At 44.0% G+C, this 12,780-nt stretch overlaps 1 protein-coding gene across 1 annotated transcript; it reads right to left on the bottom strand.

Annotated features, from left to right (window-relative positions):
- Positions 1-7,176: 7,176 nt before the first annotated feature.
- On the bottom strand, positions 7,177-8,946 carry LOC148036215 (expansin-A10-like). Its single transcript, XM_087678210.1, has 3 exons — positions 8,668-8,946; positions 8,188-8,512; positions 7,177-7,991 (listed from the first exon to the last, which is right to left on the bottom strand). Exons 1-3 carry the CDS (start codon positions 8,873-8,875, stop codon positions 7,688-7,690), a joined length of 837 nt encoding a protein of 278 aa, XP_087534336.1. The 5' UTR covers positions 8,876-8,946; the 3' UTR covers positions 7,177-7,687.
- Positions 8,947-12,780: the final 3,834 nt, after the last annotated feature.

Raw genomic sequence — 12,780 nt, 5'->3', positions numbered from 1 at the left:
TTCACTAGTTTGGCCTTGTCTTTTCACACCTAGCAGAATCACCACTCTGTCACCCTTTTTAAATTTTGTAAACCGTTTGGGTAGATCCTACGATTTCTTTTGCCTTTCTGCTTCTGAGTCCTTTGCTTGCTTCCTGGCCTCCTCCTTTAGCCTCCTGCGCCTTAGGTGGACTGGCAAGTCTCCCTTGGTGCGTTTGACTTTAGAAGGTTGTGGTATCTTGGGATCACTCTCTGTGCTGACTTTCGAATCTGAGTTAAACTTGCATCCCTCACTTGAGGAAGGTGTTTCCCCAGGGGGTCGTAGTTCAGTAGGTGCATCCATCTTGAGCACTGGGATTACCCATGGTCGTGCCACTTCGGCTTGCTCGTAATCCACGGCTCCTATGTGTTCTAGCCAGGATCTGTCACACTCCATTCGCATGACTCCTTTTTCATTCTGACTGGTCCTTCCTCTCTTAGGCCTTGAGTCTACCCTGATTTGTTCTATCGCTTTTCCTTCCGTGTCGTACTCTATTGTATCTATCTCTTCTTCACTCTCCTCTCCCATAGAGCGACAGTCCTCATACTCCTCGTCATTAGAGTCCTATCCTTCTGACTGCTCATCATCACCTAAGCTTTCCTATCTAGTGTCCTTGTCATCAGTAACTAAAGCTCAGTTATATAACAAATTCAGGTCATGGACCTTGGTCCATTTCCATTCTGGCTTAGCTAATAGATCACGTAGAGGTTTTAAGTTAGCAGCCAAGTTGCCTTCCAGTTTATTGGTCAGATACTCTACGATTTCCTGAAGCTCTAGTTTGTTGTTGGGGATATGGAACGAGGCTGGTTTGCCTGGGTTGAGTGAGCTTCCTGCCATCATGCAAAGTGGCACAATTGGCTCCTCAATTAGCATGGTTGCGGCTTTAGCAGCCTTCCGATATAGTTTTTCCTCATCTGAGAATGGTATGTCAATGGTTGCCAAAACGTGAATCCAATCCCTCTCATTCTCAGGGCAAGGAATATATTTAGTGAGTGAACCATAGGGTTTGGTCATTTGAGTATCGCCTTTTAGCATAGCTGAGATGGTATCTAGGTCAACAGGGGTCGTCTTCCAAGTGTCCATCTTTACCCTTACTGCACTAGTTCTGTTCCCTAGGAAAATCAGGCCATTGCCCCAGTCCTCAATGACACGTGCATTCCTCATCCAAGGTCGGCCTAATAGTATGTCGTAATCCACTCCCTTCATGACAATGAAGTTTACGGAAAACTGCACACCGACAATCTTTACTGGCCAATTCTTTAAGACCCCGAATGGTCTTACCTTCATTCCATTTGCTAATGTGACGTTAAACCTGGCAATCTCTACAGGAGGGTTTCCCCATGCCTCTAAGACTGCATGGCTTAGTACACTAACACCTGCGCCTGTGTCTACAATTCCTTTTCGCATCATATCTCCTAAGGCTAGGATGGGTAAAACTAGCCGGACCTCATGTACACACGAGAAAACCCCACACACGGCCTCGCGTCAGTCTAAGATTCACTCTACACTAAATGTTGTTGTCGATTTTGTATTTGGATTAAGTCATAGTCCAACATTTACATTCCCTTCTCCTCAGAGGGAGATCCCATAACATAAAAGCATCATACGTTGTAGCACATACATAGGGAAGCACCTCTCGACTGACTGACGTGGCTCCACTGTGACTCTCCTACACCTCGGGGATTGGCCCCAAGATGCGTCGCTTCAACATAGAGTACAAACAAGATAAGCTCCACTCTTTGATTTTGAATATAGAGTACAAACAAGATAAGCTCCACTCTTTGATTTTGAATGTATTCCAGGAGATACCATGTGTCCTTACCAAAAAATTTCCAAAAACGATAAACTAGCCTACAGATTAGGTTATCTCACACACTCAAGCATAGGTCATCATAATGGAAACATGTGCTATGCATCCAGTTCTTTATATTCTGATACCATAGTTGATATGCACATGCAAAAGTGGATGATCCTAATGTGCTCAAACATAATTTTCAATCAGAAACGTATCGTGTACAATCAGACTTTCCAATGCTCATTCACTAACTCGTTGCAGTGATGTAAGGATAGCATCTTGACAGCGCTCATGCTACTATCCTCTTAATTAAAATACAATGAACCTTAATTAAAATACAATGAACCTTAATGGAATTTGTAAAAAACTATGGATTTTGCTTTAGATACATTATTGGTAATGGGAGGAAGTTTAGGAATGTTGGGATTTGATTGAAGAAATGGCTTAGGGTCTGGATTTGTGTTTGATGGTAAAGCAGGTGGTCATGTCCACGATTTACGGAATGAAGATGAAAGAAAACGACTTTGATTGAATCTTCAAAAATTTGAATTGAATTGTTTGGAACCGAAGTTACCATTAGTTGGAAATTGTTGTGGTCGCTTGTCTCATCCGCAAATTTTGTCTTCAGTGTCATGGGCCAAGGAAATTGCATCTTCAAGGGTTGTTGGCTTAAACATATTGACTTCCATATAGAAATGTCCAAGTAGACCAGACATAAACTTGCGTTTATGAGTTGCTTCAGGTACATCTTCGAGCATACGTAGTTGCAATAGAGCATTCCAGAAACGTTCAGTGTATTGTGAAATAGGTTCGCGATCCCTTTGTTGTAGAAGATTCCATTGCTTGATGGCTTTTTCGTGGAATTGGGGAGGAAGGAAATTCTGCAAAAGTTTCTTTTGGAAAGTCTCCCAGGTAGTGGGAAAATCAACGCTTTTGCGGACCACAGTCCACCATAAGGATGCTCGGTCAACTAAATGGTTAGTGACACATTTAATTTTGTCTTTCTCAGCATATGTTTCTTCATGGAAATAATCATCAAATTGACTAATAAAAGCAAGGACAGTCTTTCTATCGCGTGATCCATTGAAAGTACAAAATTTGATGTTTCTTTTACTTATCTTTGTTTCTTTGCGAAAAGATTGGGCTTCAAGTGTTGCATCGATGGGGCGTCGTATAAGATCTTCATGTTGCAATTCATCTTGGTCGGTGGTAGATCATTGCAGATTGGCCGATTGAGATTGTAAAGCTTGTTGTGCTCTTCGTTCTTCTTATAGTTGCATCATAATCAAATCCAACTTTTGCATTAGAAGGTCCCCAAGAACAAAAGAACTCTACTTTTTACACAAAAACCAATGGAGAAAGCTTGCACGACATGAACAAGAGACCAATTGGGTACAATCTCTCCCCATGCCTTGTGTGAGCGCTCCACAAAGCATGTATTTTATATATTATTCATCTTCAAGCTCAAGAAATAGCCCAATTTACAATTAGCACGCTTTAGCTTTTATGTTTGCTTTTGTGCCACTAAAAAATTAAAGCTATTGGATGCCCAAGAAGTCAGGCGGTACCCAAATACAATGTCTAATATAAATATTTAAATCGTGCGCCCATGCACATGCAAAAATAACAAATAAATATCAAGTGCTTTGATAAATAAGTGTGTTAAAATATGGACGCCATGCCTAAGATACACGCCCATAAAAAATTGATGATAATTTGAATACACGCTATCCTCCAATGCTTTCCAATGCCGCCGCTGCTTGCTCTACACATCAATTGAAGCATTCACAATTGTTAGCAAAATAATACAATTAAACCGATAAAAGTGAATACCTAGCAATCTTCAGCTACAAAAATAAATTGGTTAGAAATCAATCCTAACCTTAATTTATTACGAGTGCACACTCTAAACTCATAAACATTTATTAATTTAAATATGTATTTTGTGGAATCACCCACTATGGAATCGCCCACTTACACATTAAATTAACAAAATGCCCAAAAAGGATAGGCGTTCCCATTGACTTTTCGCATAAAGAATCCACCTTGTGTATGAGCCCCGATAATAATAAAAGTTTACGGAATCCATCGCAAAACCTCACGGAATCCACCGTGGAATATGCCTCCTGGCATCATACCCCTGGGGTGGAGCTTTAACACTTCAAGAACGAGTCTTAAAATCCAACTCTCATTTGCAACCACGGGATAGGGCGACTGAGCTCATCAAATCCCACGAATGAATCTGCACATGCATAATCATAAAGAGCATCAAGCTGATATAAAATAGATACACAACAAAAGACATCACAACTCCCCCTCCCAAAACCAAGGCATGAAATCCACGAGGACAAGGCCTAGTATAATCTGACAAAAAACCCAAATCTAGTCACTAACTGACTGCTTCAACATGGCCAAGCTAAAAAGAACTATCAAAGAGGTCATCCTAAGTGGTGGTTTGAACTACCTACCTAACTCAGGACAACTCGACGAGGAGTTCCAATTAGGCGAGGAATCCTATAGCCTGATCAAGAAATATGATCTTTTAGCATACTTGCCTTTTAGGCCTTTATTTTCCATACTCGAGCATGTAAAAAGGAGGAAGCTGAGCATAGTGACCCAAGGAGAACAGGGCATCGGCCTCAGGTCTTGTCTCGATATCCTAGAGCCTACCAAGCCCTTGCAAGGCGACATGTAATCCTTTTCTAACGCTCACTTTTATTTTCTCTCCAACCTTCTCTTATTATTATTTTTAGCTAGATACCACCCCTAGCAAGACAAGGCATCGACCTCGCCTCTTGTCTTGTCCCCAAGAACCTACCAGGCCATGCACAACTGCTCAAGGATTTTCTTTCTTTCTTTTGCTATTTTTATAGGGGTTAGAGTCCCTTTTTGCACATCGTTGTATATTTTTATTCTTCAGCTATTCAGGATTTTTCTTCTTTGCATCATCATTTTGTCTAGCAGGCTTTTGTAACTTCCTCACAACTAACAGAAACTCCTAGAATGACTGCCTACTAGGCTAGTAGAATAGGATTTGCCTTCTAAAATAGGTCTTTCAATGCTTGACAATGCCCTTGTAGGAGGCAGCAACTGCTCAGACCTCCCACAGACATACCTAACCTAAATGTTGGACTTCATGCCTTGATTGCCGGTCTCCAACAGGAAAAGAAATCCCTCACAAGTAACCAAACATATATAGTATAAAAACAAGGTACTCATAAAGGAAAGATATCATCTTGATTGGGCCACGAGAAGCACCGGCATAGCAAAGCCCCCCTCCCCTCCCCCCCAAAGTTCCATGTAATCTGTCTAGCACAACACTAAAACAAAAAATGCTAATCGCACCTACACTAAACAAACAAATGGCCCTCTTGGCCTAAAATGGATGGGTCATTCTAATCCATGCAATACATGGTCTTCTTGGCATATACACCACATCATATCAAACTAACCAAGATACCAAGGACAACATAAAATATGAGGGCTAGTCTCATGCTACTCATGTGAGTCAGCTAAAAGCTTGATCTAGGCCCTTTGTAGATCCACTAGCCCAAGCCTTTCTACTACTATCTCAGAAATAAGGGCCATCTCTTCTTCGATACTATGAACTAAATGAATGACATCATTAGGTTGATATAACTCATCTTCTTGGTCGTCATTCAAATAGATTGCTTGTCCCAACTTTTCACTAACTCCTCCTACAAAGAGAATCATGGATTTATGATCATTCAACTCTTTCCTAATTAGATCCTTATATATGCCAATGATACGATCCAAACTAGATAGAGCTTCAAGCCTAGGCACATCACATGAATGCAACTTAGGATGGTGCATATTGTCAGATGTAGCATTATGGCCTTTAGTCACATCCTCTTGGGAATCCATCAAAGCATGTCCACATGCAATTCCTGGCCCTTCATCTGACACACCAACCATACATTTAGAAATTTTGGGTCTCCAAACCCATCTCATATTCCTTTTCATATTCTTAGATTGCCTCATTTTGCCACATTGGTCTAATGGACTCAATGTGGACTTATTGCTATAGCCAGATGGCCTCACATCCTTAGCGCTTCTACTCAGCATAGGTGGACCTTGGGCATGGTACACCTTCTTCATATGAGATATCTTTACTTGCCTTTGTCCACTCTGCAATCAACTACTTATTCATAGGAACTATGCCTTTACTAAACGGAATAGTATCTACTCAAAAGCATGATTCATCCATAAATTGAAAAGGCTTCTCGAAAGCCTTACTAGTAGCACAATTAGGACCACTCATAGCACACTTATCCATACTCATAGGCCCGATGGTTCTATCAATGCTTGTGCCTTCTCCTGCAAGCTAAGCCAGCATCCATTGTCCAAACTCGTATGCTCTCTCTCTCTCTCTCTCTCTCTCTCTCTCTCTCTCTCTCTCTCTCTCTCTCTCATACACATTATGGGCATTCTCCTCCAACTACTAATGGTGCCTTCGGGCCAGACAACTTGCATTCTTCTTTAGTCTTAGTCTATGTCTGCTCCTCCAAGCCTAGTGCCTAAACTTGCTCCTATGACTCTCTCTCTCTCTCTCTCTCTCTCTCTCTCTCTCTCTCTCTCTCTCTCTCTCTCTCTCTCTCTCTCTCTCTCTCTCTCTCTTAATACGGGTGGCTAGCCCTAGGGCTCAAGCTCCTAGATGACCTACATACTTGCACCAGCGGCGTATGGCAACATAGCACCCATAGTGGTAGCTGATCTAGCCACATTAGTGGCCTATCACCTATTGTGTGATGCCCATAGTGGTAGCACCAGCCACATCTCTACCAACACCCAAAGTGGCAACTCGCAACTCTTAAGTCCCTACTTGAGAGGAAGAATGCGGCCTATAGCCTTGAAGTCTGGATGATTGGTTGGAGAGAGAGAGAGAGAGAGATCACCTGAACTGAGGAGGTTGCCATTTGGAGCTCACTTACAACTTCAAAGTGCCTGAGTCTCTGTCTGTAGCTAGTGTTGCTTGTCATGACTCACACAAAGCTTGAGGAATGGAGGCAGCATGCTAGTAGGATGTGAAAACTTAGCTATTGGTAATTGAAGCTGTGATTCATGAAGCTTGAGACTCCAGAGATTGGAAATTTGGATTATAGAGAGCGTACAGTTCTTTGGCAGAAAACAACCTCGTGCTTAATCTTATATAAAAAAGAAATTTAAAACATTAAGCCTTTTTTTAAATGTTAACAAGTCTTGTGTTAACGTTTAAAAATATATTTTTAATGCTCACTAATAATTGTTTTAAAATAGATTTAGTTTAAGAATGACATTTTTAAAGAATGATGGATTTCAAGTTTTACTTTTCTTTTACAAACTTTGAAAATTTTTTTGCCTTCCTTGACGCCAAAAGCCCTTACAAGGGTTTAGATACTAGAAGAGGATGTACACTGGTAGGGGGAAATGACTCAAATATTGTACTAGTTTGGAAGAACGGTACACGTTACTGAAACCACATGGATCAGCAACCCTTCGGGTTGCACGAGGATCCTTCGACATGGGCTCCAGCCTAGCCATGGGAACATTCATAGTGTTGACATGTACAGAAGCCCAAATAGTTGATGGGTCTCAGCGCTCGAACGCTCAAGGTATGGAGCAAGAGTGTGCGGCTCTAGGCTGTAGTGCTGGAGACATGGAAAAATGCAGAACAGGATGAGGCCGGATGTTAACCACCACATGCATCAACGGCGGGTGGCCTCAATCGCCAATTAGTTCTGGTCCAGAGGGCCACCACTTCTGGTGATATGCGCGGGTGCAGATAAAACTACAGCATGTAGATGTATATTGAGGGGATCATGAGCTGCTGGTGCAGGCGATTCAAATTGAGGAGGATCGGTGGGACGGTGATCATCAGAACTGCTCGCCGGAGAAGGTTTGGCCGAATTGCCAGCCGGCGGGCGCCACGTCGTAGGAGGTGAGGGTCCGGCCGTCGCTGGTGGTGACCTGGAAGGACAGGCTTTGGCCGTCCAGGTTGGCGTTGCATTGCCAGTTCTGGCCCCAGTTGCGGGTCATGGCCTGCCATCCGGTACGGGAGCCCTTGATGGACACAGCTCGTACGTCGCCGGCACCCCCCACGTTGGTAACGAGGACGAGGTTGAAGTAGGAGTGGCCGTTGAGGGTGAAATGGATGCCGCCCGTCTTCGCGCAGGCCACCCTGCAGAATTGAAGACACGCATCACTATGAAGGTCCAGAACTACCTATATACATTATGATAAAGCTGCAAACGCTTGACATGAATCATGATGCGGTGGCTTGCGCGCGTGAATTGGGAGCAACAACATACGTGAGCTGAGGCCGAGAGCAATAATCTACACGGCTACGGGTACGGCTGGCCCAATTAGGAGTTTACCTCTTGTAGAGCACGGGCACGATGCCTCCCTTGTAGATTCCGATATTTTCGAAGGCCGGCTGAGCCATGTCAAAGTGCTGGAGAGGGGGGTTGCACCATCCGCCGTCGGTGGTGGACAGTGCTGGGTTGGGCGGGCAGAAATTGGTGGCCGTGACCACCACGGACGATGATCCGCCAAGGCACCATTTGGGGTCCGCCTCGGCATCGCATCTGATCTCGAAGCAGGCACCGCAGCTCAGCCCGCCGTTGAAGAGCGCCGTGCTCAGGGCCGCCGTGTTGGTGCCGTAGCCGGAAGAGTAGAGGTCACCGTAGCCGCAAGCGCCGCCTGTCGTCCACATGTCATGCCAATCCCATGTTAGTTATATAGCTTTTACTATGTCGCAATGGATGTATGAGATACATCACAGCTGCATCCAATTCAACGGTGTCTCAGATTACAATTTTACTGTTGTGCACACGTAGATTATTTAGTCCCCCTACCCATTGTGCCGGAGGCGTCGCTTCCGCCGTAGAAGGTGGCGTGCGCGGTGCTCCACCCTCTCTGTTGGGAGCTCCGTCCGCCGTAGTAGGACGCGCGCACGCCTACCAACGAACTCTTCTTATGATTATGAATAGCCACCAAGAGATAGATGGAGTATGACACTAGCCATGTAATAGGCCGGAACGCACGCGCAGTACTGGCAGCCATCTGTTTGCCGTTTGGAATAAGGATGTTATCGCTAGTATAGTCAGCTATTACAAGATACACAGCGCTTATATCACTAGAGTCGAGGCTGCTGCGCCAGCTCCAGTGGCAGCCTCTGTTTATATAGAGATGCAGGGACGTCGTTGGCGGAGCGAAGTAATCCGGTCCCCCTTGTAACTGTGGCCGCAACTGGCCCGCAAGAGGTCGCTGGGACCCCTTTGTCGAGCTGATTGGATGACACAATTACGCCCGCTGCCGAATCTTGTCGCTCGTTGGAGACGCTGCACGTTCAAGTACTCAAACCGACGACCGCGACAACTTTCCCACATCTACAGTCATGTTATATCTACTACACCTAGTGACCTACGCCTCTACCATGGCCATTGGCTATACGGATAAGGCGTTATAATGCGGGAGTCGGCTAAGGGCTTTGTTCACATCGGCTCTCGCTAGTCACAATCCAGGGAGTTCAATACGACCGACCGTATTCAATGTCTCTACACATGACCTCTCCATCCTGAAAAGGCCAAACAACTTTGGAGGCAAGGCAAGGACCTCTAGGCTCCTCCCCCCTTGGGACCACCTACCCCACACAATACAACTACTTAATGAGGATGCATTTTCGGTCTCCTTCCTAATTGTGCATTATTTATTCTTGCCATCGGCTTTTTAAGTCCCACACAACACAACTACTTAATGAGGATGAATTTTCGGTCTCCTTCGCAATTGCGCGTTATTGTTCTTGCCATCAGCTTTTTAAGTCCATTGCCAAAATAACATGCATGAGACAGAAGAGCTACTCAAAAGGGTTGCAACATGTTAGCTCATAGTACACATCTCCTGAAAGATCACGTGTGAATTAGATACTATAAAACTGGTTTCCTTGAGGCCTGCCATCCATTGTAATCATGCCAAATCTCATGGAACGAGCATGTAGCTTTAGAGTCCGCAAACTCTCATCCACCCATCTTTCCTCTTTCTCCAAAGAAGGAGAAAGTACAAAGCCTATGTCAACCACACTTACTATCCTACTAGTTACAAACCCTATGTTGGTCGTACTTACTATCCTACTAGTTATCTATAAACCCCATAAAGCACCATATGTTCTTACCTTAAAATACACACTTTGTGGAACCAAGTACCTTCTTTCTTGCATGCTCATGTACCATCCAACAACAAAACAACCAACCACTTCTAAGGGGGACGACAATAGTAGGATCATGATGCAACCTCTTGGCCTACCTCTTGTCCCTTGAGTTAGTGTATATTTTGGAGATTGTTCAGAGTGGGACACATTGTACCATTACCATTCTCTATAGCATTCTTTGGGATGCAACTCAATAGAAATAGCACAATACGTTGCCTCCTAATTGTTAGTTCTAGTTGTTGAGATATCGAGCTCCACTCGTGATACGCCAGGGTGACCGTTGTATATTTATGTCACCGACTTGTCAGTTGCAGATGCGGTTGGTACACCGCCCATGAATAATAGCTACATGATAGCTATCCTTATCTACTCTAGTTCGTGGCTCAGTTAGTATGCCACCTTAGTTAGTTGAGTTTGGTTTGAGACCCATATATAGGGTTCTTCTATTTCTTTGTACCAGAGTTCTTTTGGCTTACACAACTAAGAAGAGGAAAACTGTTTTCAGCCTCCACCCTTGTGTGTCTTCCCCCATTGTGCAAGCAAGAAAGCTTCAAGCGAGACTCCTTTCTTCTCTCCCACAATCTTGACATGGTATCAGAGCCTTGTTCGTGGTAAGGAGCTCAAGAAAGCAAGCCAAGCTCGCGGTGGTCTGGTAAGAGGAGCAGTGTTGCTTTCATTTCCTGTTTTGGGAGCAGATCTCTGCAGGTAGCACAGCCGGAAATTGCAGGAGTGCATTGTCTCAGGTTGAGACACCCTTCGCGGTGAAGCAAGAGGGCAGTATATGCTGCGGGTGAGGGCTTTAGCCCTCGGCGACCTTGTTTTTTTGATTTGAGGCCATTTCGGGGCCTGTTTTGCAGACGGAAGTTTTCTGCACGCACTCAAGAAAAGGCTCAGTTTTATGCTGTGCGACCACTGTTCTACAGGTCGGTGAAAAGTTACTGTAGAAATTGCATCATATGCTTGTGCGCAGAGACATTGGGAGTTTCAGAATCATCCTTGGTTCCTGTTTATGCAAAATCGTCACTAGGAAGTGACTGTGTGGTCAAATACCACTTTCGCCAGTTTTGCAGATTTGCCCTTGTGAGGGTGAAGCTGTGTTTTTTGCAGTGACAGAATTTCTTGCAGTGTTCTGTAATGGCGTCTGATTCTCTTTCACAGATTGTCACTGAAAAGCTTGACAAGAACAACTTCCAGGCATGGAAGTTTAGAATGACGAATTTCCTAATGGGAAAAGGATATTGGGAATTTGTTGCAGGAAATGAAGAAGAACCAGTTCTTCCTGATGTTCCCAATCAACAACAAATGCAGGCATTTAAAACATGGCATGAGAGAGCCAGGAAAGTTATGTATTGGCTGTCTATCAGTATTTCAGACTCTATGATTGTGCATATTCAGGATGCAAGTACGCCAAAGGAGGCATGGGATACTTTGTCAAAAATGTATAGCACAAATACGCAAGCCAGGAAAATGCAGCTCAAGCAAGAGTTGCATAATGTGCAAAGAGAAAGTATGAGCATCAACGACTACCACATGAAGGTGAAGAAGATTGCAGATGCACTTGCTTCCATTGGGTCGCCAGTGGAAGATGATGATTTAGTTTCCGTGACCTTGAATGGTCTAGGAAAGGATTATGCACAGTTTCGGACATCCATTTCAGTTCGTGAAAGATTTCCTGATTTTGAGGAGTTGATTGCTCTTCTAATTTCTGAGGAACAGAGAAATGGTGGTGCATCTTCTTCAGGAGGAACTTCAAAAGAAGCTGTCTTCTACTCAAATGCTGGAAGAGGTAGAGGCAGAGGTAGAGGAGGCCGATTTGGAGGCCGTGGCAGAAATCAGAATATGCAGCAAACTCAAGAAAACCAGTCCTATGGAGGAGGACGTGGTAACTCTAGAGGCAGGGGGAGCCAAAGAGGTCGTGGTGGATGGCAAAGAGGCCAAAATGCAAACAGTAATGTTGAATGCTACTACTGTGGTAAAATGGGTCATATGGCTAAAGACTGCTATAAAAAGCAGAATGACATCATGAATGGAAAACTGCAACAAGGGAATTATGCATCTTCTAGTAGACAGGGTGATGACAGAAATGAGCATTTGTTCATGGTGCAGCACATGAACAATTCTATGACAAGTGCAGAAGAAAGCAATGATGTATGGTATGTTGACTCAGGTGCATCAAACCACATGACAGGTCATGCAGAATGGATGGAGGATGCAAGGAAAATGGAAAAACCAGGATTTGTGGAGACTGGTGATGATACTGCACATCCTATTGTGCAGATTGGAAAAATTCCCTTGTCTATGCAGGGTGGGAAAAAGAAATACCTGTCCGATGTATTTCATGTCCCGAATATCACCAAGAATCTGGTTTCAGTTGGTCAAATGGTTGAACAGGGCTTGCAGGTCAGATTTAATCCTCATGGATGCTTTGTTGAGGATATGAAAAATAAAGGTCGCTTGATAGCAAAAGGAAAGAAGAAGGGCAGAATGTTTACATTGGACGCAGACATGTCTGAATTGAGTGCAGCAATGTTTGCACATGGGACCGGTGTAGTTGCAGATATTGATATCTGGCATAAACGCATTGGTCATGTTAATGTACAGCGACTTAAATCAATGCAGGCCCAAAATATTATTGCAGGTTTGCCGAAATTCAAGGTTGCAGAAATGCATAAGGTATGTGAAGCCTGTCAGTTTGGAAAACAGGCAAGGAAACCATTTCCTAGACATGTTCAAGAGAGTGAGAAGCCATTGGAATTAATTC

The sequence above is a fragment of the Lygodium microphyllum genome, chromosome 5 (genome assembly GCF_053477565.2).
Source record: "Lygodium microphyllum isolate KBCC chromosome 5, Lygodium_microphyllum_v1.1.10, whole genome shotgun sequence".
In the NCBI taxonomy this organism is placed as follows: domain Eukaryota; kingdom Viridiplantae; phylum Streptophyta; class Polypodiopsida; order Schizaeales; family Lygodiaceae; genus Lygodium; species Lygodium microphyllum.
This window is presented reverse-complemented; position numbering and strand designations above follow the sequence as displayed.